At 38.8% G+C, this 13,175-nt stretch overlaps 1 protein-coding gene across 7 annotated transcripts in view; it reads right to left on the minus strand.

Annotated features, from left to right (window-relative positions):
* Window positions 1-13,175, minus strand: part of TJP1 (tight junction protein 1) — a 148,775-nt gene that overhangs the window by 22,696 nt on the left and 112,904 nt on the right. For all 7 annotated transcript variants that reach the window (XM_084214023.1, XM_084214027.1, XM_084214026.1 and 4 more), the window contains exons 5-11: window positions 11,766-12,045; window positions 11,115-11,218; window positions 10,070-10,238; window positions 9,566-9,710; window positions 3,796-3,932; window positions 1,269-1,374; window positions 303-453 (exon numbers count right to left, since the gene is read on the minus strand). In XM_084214023.1, the coding sequence (XP_084070149.1) occupies window positions 303-453; window positions 1,269-1,374; window positions 3,796-3,932; window positions 9,566-9,710; window positions 10,070-10,238; window positions 11,115-11,218; window positions 11,766-12,045 (1,092 nt within the window). The remainder of the gene's footprint in view (window positions 1-302; window positions 454-1,268; window positions 1,375-3,795; window positions 3,933-9,565; window positions 9,711-10,069; window positions 10,239-11,114; window positions 11,219-11,765; window positions 12,046-13,175) is intronic.

The following is a 13,175-nucleotide window of genomic DNA, read 5'->3' on the forward strand; positions in this document are numbered from 1 at the left end:
CATAATCATTATAGAGCACCTAGGTACATCAGTAACCCACAGAGCACTCTGACAACTTAGTCACTTGGCATGCAATCAAACAACTTGATAAACTGAATTAGTCTACAAAATTTAATGTAAAAAACTTACTAACCTTCCTAGCAACAGTGCAGTAAAAAGAGATCTTGCTCCTAGTAAATCATCTAATAAATACATACAGAAAAAATTGTGTATGGACTACGAAGGCAAAATATTCAATCCTACAGAAAGAAAACCTACTTTGGTACAACAAAACATTTGTAAAGTTAACAGTTTTGACATACCCTGAGAATCTGGTCCCCTTCCTCTAATCCTTCTTTTGCTGCAGGGCTGTCTTCCAGAACACCAGCTACAAATATGCCAACATCATTGCCACCTGCTAGCCGCAAGCCCACACTATCTCCTTTTCTGAATTTTACCAGTTTCATGCTTGGCCTAGAAATTTAGAAAATATTCCACTTACTGGTGTAATAGCCAAAAATATTCTGGTAAATTTGAAACATGCAAAGAAGTAATCTGCTTGTTAGTCAATTAGTGGATATTTTGCTATCCATAATCACCTGCAGCATTACAACATGCTCAATAGCAGCACTCCAAAAAACCCACCTGCATGTACATGTTTAATATGGTTTGTCTGTCTTACACTCATACTGTTTATGTGAGCCACTGACACTCTCTTCCAACAACATTCTTCCTTTTAAAAAGCTGTGCTGGCATACAGATCTATTTTGGCTCTGAAGAGATCAAGATGAATTTGAGGTCAAACCAAACTAGAATCTATTCTCAAGTACACTAATGCCCATAAAGGAGATCCCAGTTGAAACAGACTTATTTCCATGCTGGGACATCAAACATTTCTGCAGTAACCTTTATTCACTGCTCTCCAATTACTATGAAAGGTAAAGAATATACCACAGTAACTTTCCTCTCTTGGAGATGGGGACAGGAAAGGAGGAGAGAGAGTGCCCAGGAAGAGACAAACCCAGCCATTCCTTTTCACCTGTTGATTATTTTAAGGGCGAATTTCCATAGAAATGAATAGACTTTAAAATGGTATATAACACAGTGTAAATGCCTACAAGGCTCAGAAATAAATCTCATGTCTTCATCCTATTGTTTGTGAACAGAAGGGTCAGAACAGAACACTGGACATGATATCAGAGCACAGAGAGAGGTTTTTGACTACCCTGGATAAAAGTTTGGTTTGCTAAGAAGCAGGCAGGTTCAAAGAGAGTTCAGAGATACATTACCGAAGCATTCCATCTTCATGGGTTGAATTGGGTAAAGGACCATCAGATGGACTGACTGGTAAATCCACATCTGGCTGACCTCCTTGTGCATACACTGGCTTTGGTTCTATCAAAATACCAAAGATTCCCAATGTCCATTTGGTCATTTCAAGATGAAAATGCGAAGTTTAACTAAGTTCAGACTTAGTTAATGATTTCTTCAGGAGCCTTCCCTCTACCCCACATAAACCCACTTAGAAGTAAAATACTAGAAAACTCACAACTGAAGCCACTCTCATCACGCCATTCAGAGCAGTGTGTTACTGGCCTAGCAACTACTACAGTAAATATTCCCAAACTTCCTTTGCAGTTCATTAAGTACTCTGAACACTTCAAAGGAGGAGAACTAAAAGGCTTCATGCTCCCAAGACCGCTTTCAATCCTTCTGTTTCTAACCTTAATTTTTCTGACCTGACCTCTTAATTTTACATTGGTTCTCTTCACTCAAGAATCAATTTTTGAAATGAAAATGCCGTAAGACCTCAATCTACTGCACATGCCTGAGGTCCGGCTGGTGGTCCTTAGAGCTATGCACTTACTATAGCTTTGCTGCAGAGCTTCTCTGGAGTTCCTGTGAGGAAACTGCCACTGCAGGCTTCCCTCAGCAATGAGCACTAGCAGGGGCTCTTCTCTGATAAAGGCCTAGTCATGCTACAAGGATTTATAAGCTCATTTTTGCACACAGGAAAAAATCTGATTTCAATCAAGGCCGACTTTGAACTAGTCTAATATTCCTGATCTTGCCAACAACTGCACCATGTTTCTTTCAAATCACTGAACAGACCAGTTTGAAATTGGCAATTTCAGGCAACAATTGGGTAATTATGCCTTTTTCTGATGTGACTCTGGTCCTTCCCATACAGTAACACAGTATTTTCCATTAAGTCTCTAATGAACCTTTCCTAGGCTAAGCCTCTGATGATCCCTCCCTCCCAACAAATACTTTCCTCCCACCCTTCTCCCACAAACAACTATGACAGTCATCTTGCCCTTGCCCCTAGTCTAAGCAGCAAACCATCACAGATTCTGCCAACCACTTCTATAACATTTTCATTACAGTCTTGGAAGGATCCTCATTTCCCGAGAGCTTTTGTGAGACTGTTTGCTACACTTTTTTATCTCAGTTTCTCTTGGGCAAGTGAATTTTCTCTGCAGACTTTAATATAAATATTAGCTTTACGTACTGGCCTACAACTCCTCCCATCCAAACTAAGTATTTCCACGTGCCTCTTTCCATTCATACAAGAACAGAACATTTCTCTTTCCCCACCAACCAACAAAACCCCCCCCCACACTATCACTGGTTTGCTAGCCCCTCAGACCAATTATCAGTACATTATTTTGGATTAAGAACCATCTTAAGGGTTGCCTATCTGGCTGGATTGGTATTATGCCAATTATTAATCTTCAGTATCTTACAGAAATGAAGAATTTGACTTTCTAATCTCACGACCACATCCTTTTCCACCTTGACAAATATAAATTACTTAATTTGCCTCTCTTCATAACACTGCTGTAAAAGGTCACCTCTTATCACCACCTTTTTAATAATGGCTGCTGTATCAGAAAATTTACTGTTCTTATTTTCAAGATATTTTAGAGTCTATCAACATCAGAACCCTTCCAGCTCTTCACTAATCTACTGACTACTACACGCAGAAGTGTCACTGCTCATCCCTCAGGTCCTCAAATATTTTCAAGCTTGAATGTGCTTTCTCTCATTGCACCCAGCCTTTCAGTAACAGCTCCCTCTAAACCATCTGCACAGCTCCTTTCTCCACTTGTAATTTCACTGAAGTGCCTCATTCTGTAAACAAAAATCTTGTAAGTGCCAGCCTGCCCGGAACAGTGTCCTGTTTCATCTTTTGTTTTGTTTGTTTTGGTTTTTTTTTCCTTTTTTACACCATCTGGCTTTTATCTGCTGCCATTTAGCTTATCCTTTCCTTTTGGGAAAAAGGAAAGATTTTGTTCTAGTTTGATTAGCTGTACTGCATTTGTTAACCTGCCTTCTTTGTCCTTGACTGTAGTTAAGTGCTACATGAACAAAGCATTTTGGAGTGTTCTGAGTTGTATCTTGAGAACAGGAGCTCTAAACTGGCTTAAATACATTGTCGTTATAAATATAGTCTGCTACAGTAACCCATAAGAACACATTTACTGCTGAACACTCAGAAATGACAGATTTTAACCTTTTCTCAGAAATCAGTACAAAACTCTTTACAACCATCACTTATAACTACAACCCTAAACACTGAAATCTGACCCCTATATAATGACAGAACCCACAACTTAGGTTTTCAGGACCAAACTCTTAAGATATAAATGAGATTATGGTTACAAAGATTGTTTGTGCCCAGAAATAAAAATAATGAGGACTTGATCTGTTTTAGGACTTGAAAGTCATTCCACAAACACGCAAGAGCATTGAGTCTTCACTGGTCATCCCCTCTCAACAACACGCATAATTAATGTACTTTAATATTTTTACCTGGGAGTGGCGGAGTTGGCTTTTCAGTTCTTTCAACTGTCACCTCTTCCACAGCTTTAGAAATATCATCTGCATTCTTTACAGGTGTAGAGACAGCTCCTGGTTTAGTTATTCTCTCATCTTCTCTGCTTCGATGACTATATTAGAAAAAAAGATTCCACTCTGCATACAGAACTGCTTCTATGATCTCAGTCTACTCAGACTAAAGAATAAATCCTTTCATTCATCATGTTGAAGGTAAAGGATCACCATTACTACTTAGGAAGGTTTTGTTCTTAGACTATCACATTATTAATAGTTTCTACCATTTCTGAATCCTAGTATTTTCTCCCTAACAGCACATTAACAAAGGACTTCCCTAGTTACAGCAGTGAAGAAAGCAGCAGCACATGGGACACAGACTCTAAAGCTCCAAGCATACAGGTCACACACACGTGCTGTGTATTGACAGACAAGCAAAGGGAAGAAAGGAAGAAAATCCATCACAATAGTCTTTTTCTCACCCCTTCCTATAGAAATCATGGATTTTTAGACTTAATTCTTAGGCTTTGCTGTGACCAAGCTAATTTATCTGCTCCCTTCTGCGTCAGCTGCCCTGAAACACAAGTGCTGCTGGTGTGGCACCTATCATCCTTGCAAAGCCCTGCCAAGCCCGTGTAAATATGTTCCTCATTTCTCATCTCCTCGGAGAGGATAAGGCCTTCAATTCACAGCTATGACAAGAGGGGAGCGCTTCTCATCCACACATTTTAGTCAAAAGACAATTTGTTGCTTCTTATGCATTTCTTACACACACTTGGAGCACAAACTGAAGGAATTTAGGACAAGTTATCTTGTTTTTAAATGATGAAAGCAAGGAAAATTCTACAGAATGTAATATCTATTCCTTGAGTTCAAAAGATCAGATATTCTTGTATTGTTGTATTGAGCTACAGCTACCAGCTGTACTACAGCAGAAATGAACATAACATGTGCTGCGTGCTGAAATGTTAACCACTACACTGCTATCTGATGAACACTAAATAATTTAATAGGGTTGGAACAGATGAATATTTATAATGAGCTAGAAAAATAAAGTTTCCTTCCTGGAAGTTGGCAAATAAGCAAGGATTTAAAGAACATTTGAAATAAGAGACAAAAATAGAAGCCTTTCATGTAATAGCAGACTGACTTGCTAAGAAGGGGGGAAAAGGTATTTTCTCAAGAATAACAATGGCTTGGTCAGTAGGTGCAAACCCATCTGTTCTCATAAAGGAGAAGTCTGTACTGGAGGGAAAAAAGAGAGAAGTTCTGCACTACTAACAGCTAGATGGTGCTGCTGGGCAATAATGAGCATCACTGCCCATAAAGAACAAATGGATTAAATCCCCATACAGAGTTAAGACTGTTAAGATCCTCATCAGAAATAATGCTTCAAGAGTCAGAAATTTGATTCAGAAAACAGATTACAGCAAGTCTGCTCATCCAAGACATGCAGTAAAGAATAAAAGAAGTTACAAAAATCGAAACACAAGTAGGATGTACTTTCCAGAAGCAAAATGAAGTCTAAAATATGAGAAACAATGCTTAGCTATTCAGCCAAGACATACTACAACTTCTCAGTGCATTCCTCTGCCAGTTTTAAAGCCATGTGCCCGAAGGCAGCTAAACAGAATACAGGAAAGTACTCCAATCTCCACAACAAACTGTGAAGAGAAGCACTCTTCCATTATAAACAACCATCTTGTTGTAAGTCATTGATAAAAACAAGCACAGTAGCTTATTTAAAATCCCTATTCATGCCTCTCTTTATTCAGATAGAGTCCCTTTTGGAGGCTCCCACAGTTGATTAAAAGGATGCTAAAACCAGTATGTCTAACCAAATAAAAAGTAAGCATTTATCCTTCTACTTCATTCCCAAACATCACTGGTAGAGATTTTCTTATTCCTCTTTTGGATCTCCAGTTTAGGTGCATAAGCTAGACTGCACCACACTAAAACATGACTGCACTGGTTGTTCCCTTGAAAATAGTTCCTGACTTATTAAAAAGAGATACAAATATTTAGCTATTTAAATGCGTGCTAAGTGTCCTAGAAACAAAAAAGTTCTGTAATGTCGTAAGCTGCAACTAATTCCACTCCCCAAAGATTTCTGAATAATGAGCACTAGTTAATTAGACGCTACAGTAAATTTCCCCATGAGCCCTCTCTCTACCTGTTTCCAAGCATCCCCTAATACTTGAAAGGAGCATTACTCCAAGGTAAGAATATCTGTTTTGCCTTAAAAATAAGGCAAAAAATACTATAGTTACTACACAAAGACAAAATTCATTTTACATTTCCCCTACACAGTCCAAAGCCAGTGTAATTTTATGCTGCTTTGATTCCTGTACGCATCAAGAGAATGCAAATGGGGAAGCTCTCAAGAACAGTAACTAAAATACAGACACTGAGGGCACAGCACAAAATAGTCAGGTGAGTATCTGAAGCCACAGACTCCTGGGCTGCTGCTAGGTGTGCAGGCAAATACACCCTGCCAACTCAAAAGCCTGCAAATGGTCAGGTCTAGTCTACCTAAGACATGAAATTTTAAAGGGGAAAAAGCTGATAGAACAAAAAGGGAACATCAGAAAAGCAGGGGAGTAGATTTTTTTCCCTTGATTTTATTTAAACTTTCCAATAAACCCTGAATATTTCATATATCAAGCTGATACAGGAAACAACTTGATGCCACCACTGGTTCTAGGTGAGGGAAACTTGTAAAAACTGACAGCTGCACTTCCCAAGAGACAAAAGTGTCATTCCCTGTGTGCAGTGTGACACTATTGTTTAACATCTGCGCTGTGTCAGGGTCCCCTTTACCTCATTTCCTCTCCCCGACATTTTTTCAAAGTGTGCTAACCAGAAACATTTTACAATTATAAAATATAATCAGCTACATGTTAGTGCTATTACTGCAGAACAAAGATGATCTGCAATACACAATGTTTGTCCCTACAGAAAATTATGGAAAATATGAACTTACAGGCTCTTCCCAAATGTGTTTTTAGCACATCTCAAACTCCTTGCTCTTACTTTTCTTATGCTAAAGTAGCATCTTCCTAAAGACATTCAAAATAGGGCTGATTTTTATCTTGTAATCTAGTTTTTCAGCTGGTTTTGAAAATGGACAGAACAACTAGTCTCTCATCCTACATATAAATTGACAACGGTATTACAGAAGTCGGCCTCATCCTTCCACAAATAATGATGATCTCTACAGTGATTTCTTCAAGCTACCAAATCCTTCCTGCTGAGGCTGAAGTGTTACACATATCAGAGGATGTTTTTGCTATTCCAATATCTAGGTGAGGAGTCAGCACAGGAGACAGAGTTCCCAAGCAAGAATTCTTTCAATTAGTAAAGGGCAGTGCAGAGATACCATCTGGGAAGTTTGGCAGCACCTGGCTTTAAATGCCAGTCTTTAGGATGGGTCACACCAAAAGCTTACCCAGCTCAACAGCTGCTTAGTGCCAGCAGTAAGACCAGACAGCTAAGAAAGGACATGTGATACTTGTTCTGAGGGAGTCTCCAGCTTAGCTGCAGGGACCTCTTTTGCTCATTCTAGGTTTTTAAGCACAATTCTTCATAGACTATACAGAGCAAAATTAACCCTTTCTGTTAGTAAGTAAAGAAAAATGTTTTAGAATTTGAGTTTTTAAAAGACTGCCCAAGAGACATCTGTGAACTTTCTTTAGACTAAAGAAAACTAAAGCACTATTTAATGCTTTTTACAGAATGATCAAACAGCAATTGTCCTGGGAACCCTATATCCAGGAACATTGCAAGCAGCCTGACGCACGTAGCAGTGAGGAATACTGAAAGGTGGACAACACTGAAGACCCTGCCAGACCCCAAAGCAATACTGAGGCAGGTCTGTTAGCAGATTTCTGTACTCTGGTGCAAACGAAGAAATGTCAGCCTGTACTCAAGGACTAAGGACTGAGAGGAATCCCCTGGAATTTCCCTCCTCATTCACATACAAACACTTGGCAGAACAGCGTCTAAATAAGGACTCATTATCTTCAATACATTTTTAACATCCTCCTTAAGCTTAGTTGAAAGACTTTTTGCCCATTTCTTCCTCAGCCCTGTCTCAAGCCTTTTTCTTCCTCCAGATTTTCCACCAAATCAAAAAAAGAATAACTAGTTAACAACTAATTTGATCTTACAGTAGATTTAAATTTGCACAAACAACCATTTCAAAGAGAAGTTGCTCTCAACATGTTTTTCTTTACATGGCTCAGCGCCCAGATTTTCTGATCTTGAAGGACATGTTGCAAAGGAAGTCAAGCCATGCCAAAGCAGCTCTTGCTCATACAGAAGATGTAACGGATGCATTCAGAGCTGAGATAACTTCAAAGTTCCCTCTCGGGGAAGGTTTGATTCTTCCAACAGTTGGGTCTACAGGGAGGAAGTGACCATCTACCTAAGCCACTGCAATAGGACAGGAAAGCACTAACACTAGGCTAAGTCAGCCACAGCTCAAATAGTTGTTTTTTTTGTTCCTCCCTCCACAAGCCCTATCAGGCTGCACTAGAAATGCATGTCAAGACATACAGTTTTGAAATATGACAGAGATCTCACAACCTTCACAATCAAAGCCCTGCCTCTGGGATCCTGCTTTTAAGTATTTTCCATGAATGTGGTTCCTACTTGAAAACAAGCTTTCATGCCTTATGGTCCCTCTGAACAATGCACACATAAGAGAAGCAAAAACATCTGTAACCCATAACCCCAAGCAGGTGTACATGCAGGTACAATCTCTCTTGCAGTTGTATTGATCTTTAAAAGACCCTAAAAGCCTTGAAGGTTTGTTATTTTCCCCTTGAGCAAACCAATTATATTAATAAGCAATCAGGCATATCTTTAATGAAATGGCCAGCTGCAATTTGGTTTTTTCCGAGTTTTTGAACAGCATCTAAAAATATTCAGATAGAGGCTCTGAATTTGAAATTTGCACAGATCAATTCTAATTTCTGCTCCATCTTATTATGAGCAGTCCAAAGAGAAATTTCTCATTCAAATATTTAATAGAATTTGAAATCCAACACTGAAACGCTATTTCAGTAAATTAGAATGTCTATTTCCAAACTGTGGAAATGCAAAACTGGGCAGATGTGTTATTCAATACTAAAGTTTCATATTTCAGGAGGAAAAACTCCAAACCATACAGTACATTACTTCTCTCTGAATTCATATAAAATTAGACTTATGTACCAAGCAATTATAATCAATGTTCCATTACCAAGTTCTAATATTAAAAATAGAGTGTAAAAGCTAAATCTGCTGTGAAATACACCTTGTTTTGCAGGAACTAAATTTATTCAGAAACATAAGATAACCCCATGCCTAAACAAAGCAAGATTTCAGCAAGTTTACCCAGGCTGGACATGCAACAGGAACTGTGCTACAGGTCATCTCAAATCTATTTGCAGTTAACTGCTTTCTAAAACCAAAACACAACTACACATTCAATAACATATATTGCTATCAAACTTACATTGTCATTCATACAACCATGCTCTATGATTATGTTTAAAGAAGATGTAACACTAAAGAAAGGTTCAGTTTCTCCTCAAGTCTAAAATATACAGAGCATTATTATCCGCATCTCTTGAGACAAAGAATGTCATGTTACTGCCTCCATAGTTCTGCTTCACATTTGATACACCTTATAAATCCAAGCACTCCTTCAACTTATATGTTACATTAAATAGTTGATTTAAAAATAATACAATGCTGCCATCACCTGCCGTTGCTGGGCTGCTGTGGAGAATGTCTGGAATGGTCTGAAGGCTCTGACCTCTGGTCAGGAGATCGTGAACGACTGCGGCGGGGCCTGTCATGTGATCGGTTGGAATGATCTGATGCCAGCGACTGAATTTCTGAAATGTCTGTTAAATAAAAGTTGTTTTTTCATGAAATGATTGTAATTAAAATGGTGGCATGACCTGCTTAAATGGGAATAAGCTTTTGCAGAGTATTTTTATGAAGATGTTAAAATCTATGCTTATTATTACACAAAAACCAAACTTAATACACCTGAAAGAACAGCCACAAGAACAGGGACTGTATCTTTTTCTCCATGATTTTTCAAGGAGTGGATTTCAATCACATTCAAACAAAAATTTACCCACATTACAATCTTACTCCTAACTCTTCTCCTCCCCACCCTCTCATCCCACTTAGGTATTTCAGATCTTGACAACATAGGGAGTTCTTTCCTCTTTAGAAATCAAGTTTTTATACTCACCATCTCTTTCTGAAGCATTAGCAGAATGAATACTGTCAGAAAGATCAGGGACATTCAACAGTGTGGCTCGTTCATCTCTCTGAACAACCATCTTCAATTTGCCTTTTGACCTTTCTATTAATGTTTTGGCATCTGCTAAGGACATATTTTCCGTCACTGTGCCGTTTATCTGGAATAGAGCAGGAAGAAAGAACAGATATAAACTTCCTAAAAAAACTCCAGCAAAAAGAGTGGTGTTCTATCTGATAATATTTCTAAGTAGTTAAAATATTTATCAAATTACCATAATACAATGGAAGACCACTGGGCTCATCCAAAATATTGCATAATATAAAAAATTATTTTCAGCTTTTAAAGTTAAAGCTTCTAGCACTAATACAAACCTTGTAAAAGATTAGTTATGTTTTTTGAATCAGCACTGCTACACTCAGAGCAAAGAACGGTCCATTTTTCTGCACCAACACATCCACAGCACTATCTTGAAATAAAAATTGTTAATATGAATTAAAATCATAGAATGAGGTCCCTTCCAAGTGAGGCCAAAGACCAGCGAGTTCCAACCACCTTGGCATGGGCAAGGACACCTCCCACTAGAACAGGATGCTTAAAGCCCCATCCACTTGCCTTGGACACTGCCAGGGATGGGGCACAAAAAATTAACCCCTGGCTATATTTATTTTTTAAAAACCCAACCAAACAAAAAAGTTAATCTGAAGGCAAGTTTTAGTGTTGCACAATAGCAACAGTTCCACAACATTTTACCTATAACTGAGCAAAGCTTCATACTTTTTCCAATAGTCTTTATTATGTATTTACAGTAGGCAGATTTGCCTGAATAACACTAAGGGAGTAAGAGGGAAAAAGGCTTGGTAATTTTCGTTTCCTTAGAGAAGTAGATTCATATTAAATCTGATATTTGAAATAATTTAATGAGAAGTGACACACCTTCTGTTAACTACAATCATGTTACTGACATAGCCAATTCTAGGCAGCATTCTATCAGTGAGTTTTGCATTTGAACAATCATCACCACCATATACTGTACCTTCAGTACAACATCTCCTTCCTGGATATTGCCATCTCTCGCTGCCAGGCTATCCTGTGATATTTCTTTCACAAATATGTGACTTGCCAACCGCAGACCATACTCTTCATGATAAAAGAAAAAAGAAAGCAGATGAGGTTACAGCAGAAAAGAGGGAGGTGTCTGGACATGTACAACACTGCTCTATACAGCATTTACACAGGCAACACAAAGAGGAGAGTGAATTTGGCACACAATGGGCTGTAGCAGGATACATTATAGCTTTACTATTGTATCAGTCTCTTTTTCTAACACTGCCTATAATCAGAGCTGTTGCTCAACAGCTTCATTTAGGGGCTACCTACAATTTTTCCTCTGTTAAACAAGACACCCACTACAGCTAAAGTGCAGGTATGTAGCTGCTGACTACCGGATGTTGGCTGCAGTTGGAATTTATTTACACTATATATACTTGACCCTTAACTAAGCACACAGATTTCAGAATATGAAAAAATAGAGCCAGAAATACAATAACACTTTTTGAGTTTTCAGCCAGCTACTGGTAAAATGGGAAACTGGTCACAGTACTGTTCATTCATCCCAACACTGAGTGAAGCAGCCGGCCTTTAAAAACCAGCAAAAGTTTTAGCAGGAGATGCACACACAAGTTACCTTCATTTTTCCTGGATTTTACCAGTGTGACTTTGGTGGGTTTTGCAGGCTGGCTGGAGGTGACAGACCTCCTGTCTGACCTGGGAGACAAGCTCCTCTCCCTGCTGGCGCTGCGGTCTCTGACCCAGCTCTTCTCGTGCCTCCTGCTGGTGCTGGGGCCGCCGCGGCTGCTCCGCGGGTCCCGGATTTCCTCGTCGTAGCTGTCATCCTCGTTCTCAGACACCGGGTCAGGCTCTGGCCGAGTCACTGGGATCTGAATTTTCTTCATCCTTCGGATAGTCTACAACCCAACAGCAGGAGTCAGTCTCTGGCTGTGTCATGCTAATGGTGGTACTAAATGTCAGAAGCCAAGCTAATCCCAGCATTCAAAACATGCAGATGTGTTGGTGAATGCTCTGAATTATTGCAGCCTCATAATAAAATTATATCCAGTTAATACAGGACTATTATTATCAATACAGATTATTAGAAACCTGGTTTTACAGTTCTTTTAGTCCTTCTTAATGTTTTTGCACAAGCAGCAAAAGAGTAACAACAGCCTTTGTAGCACAACACCATATTCTGACTTCAGAGCTGCATATTTGAATGCCCTCTCTTTGCTTAAAACCACAAAATCAGTTACTGGCACTGCTAAAACCCTTTTCTGCTAACATGTAATCTAGTGCATACTCAGTATGTTATTGACAGTGATTCTCCTCAACTTTGAAGTCTCCCAGTCTTCCAAAAAATGTTTATGCAAGACATGGAGGAAGGGGAGCAGTCGCTCTGGAAGTTCAAAGTTGGTTTGTACAACACAGACAGCTGGTTCCAGAATAAGAGCCAGCCTTATTCAGAGATTTGTTTGCTATGTATTACAGAACGAAACCAAGTTCTACCATAAAGTTTTCATTAATTACTTTTTTTTAACCTAAATCTACACACCAAATATTTAAGATACTGAAAGCCCTGCACAGCTTGCCACACATTGCTTTCTGTAAGCTTTAAAGAACTGCTGCCAAATCTACAAATGCAAAACATCACACTTTCTTTGCAACTGCATTAAAGCACATAAATGCACTAAAAATGTGTCAGCAGAAAAGCTGTTCTACAAGCACTAGAAGTCTGTTTTCATTAATTAAGAAACTCCTAAACATTGTGCATTTTTTTTCTATTTTCTGGTAACATAACCCCCAAACTTCTACAGAAAGCTTGATTACTACCCTTTGGTGATGACCCTTTTCTGTTTTGCAAAAGTTCAAAAACCAACCACTTAGAATAAGCCTACAAAATTATAGGAATTAAAGTAATTATACTTTATTTTGGCAAATTGTTTACTGAGCACAAAAAGAACTGTTAGTGCCTGAACAGCTTGTCCTTTAGCATACACCAGCCTCTGAAAAACTCAGTAAAAGTGTACCCAACAAAGTAAAC

Source organism: Fringilla coelebs, assembly GCF_963513975.1.
Source record: "Fringilla coelebs genome assembly, chromosome: 12".
Taxonomy (NCBI): domain Eukaryota; kingdom Metazoa; phylum Chordata; class Aves; order Passeriformes; family Fringillidae; genus Fringilla; species Fringilla coelebs.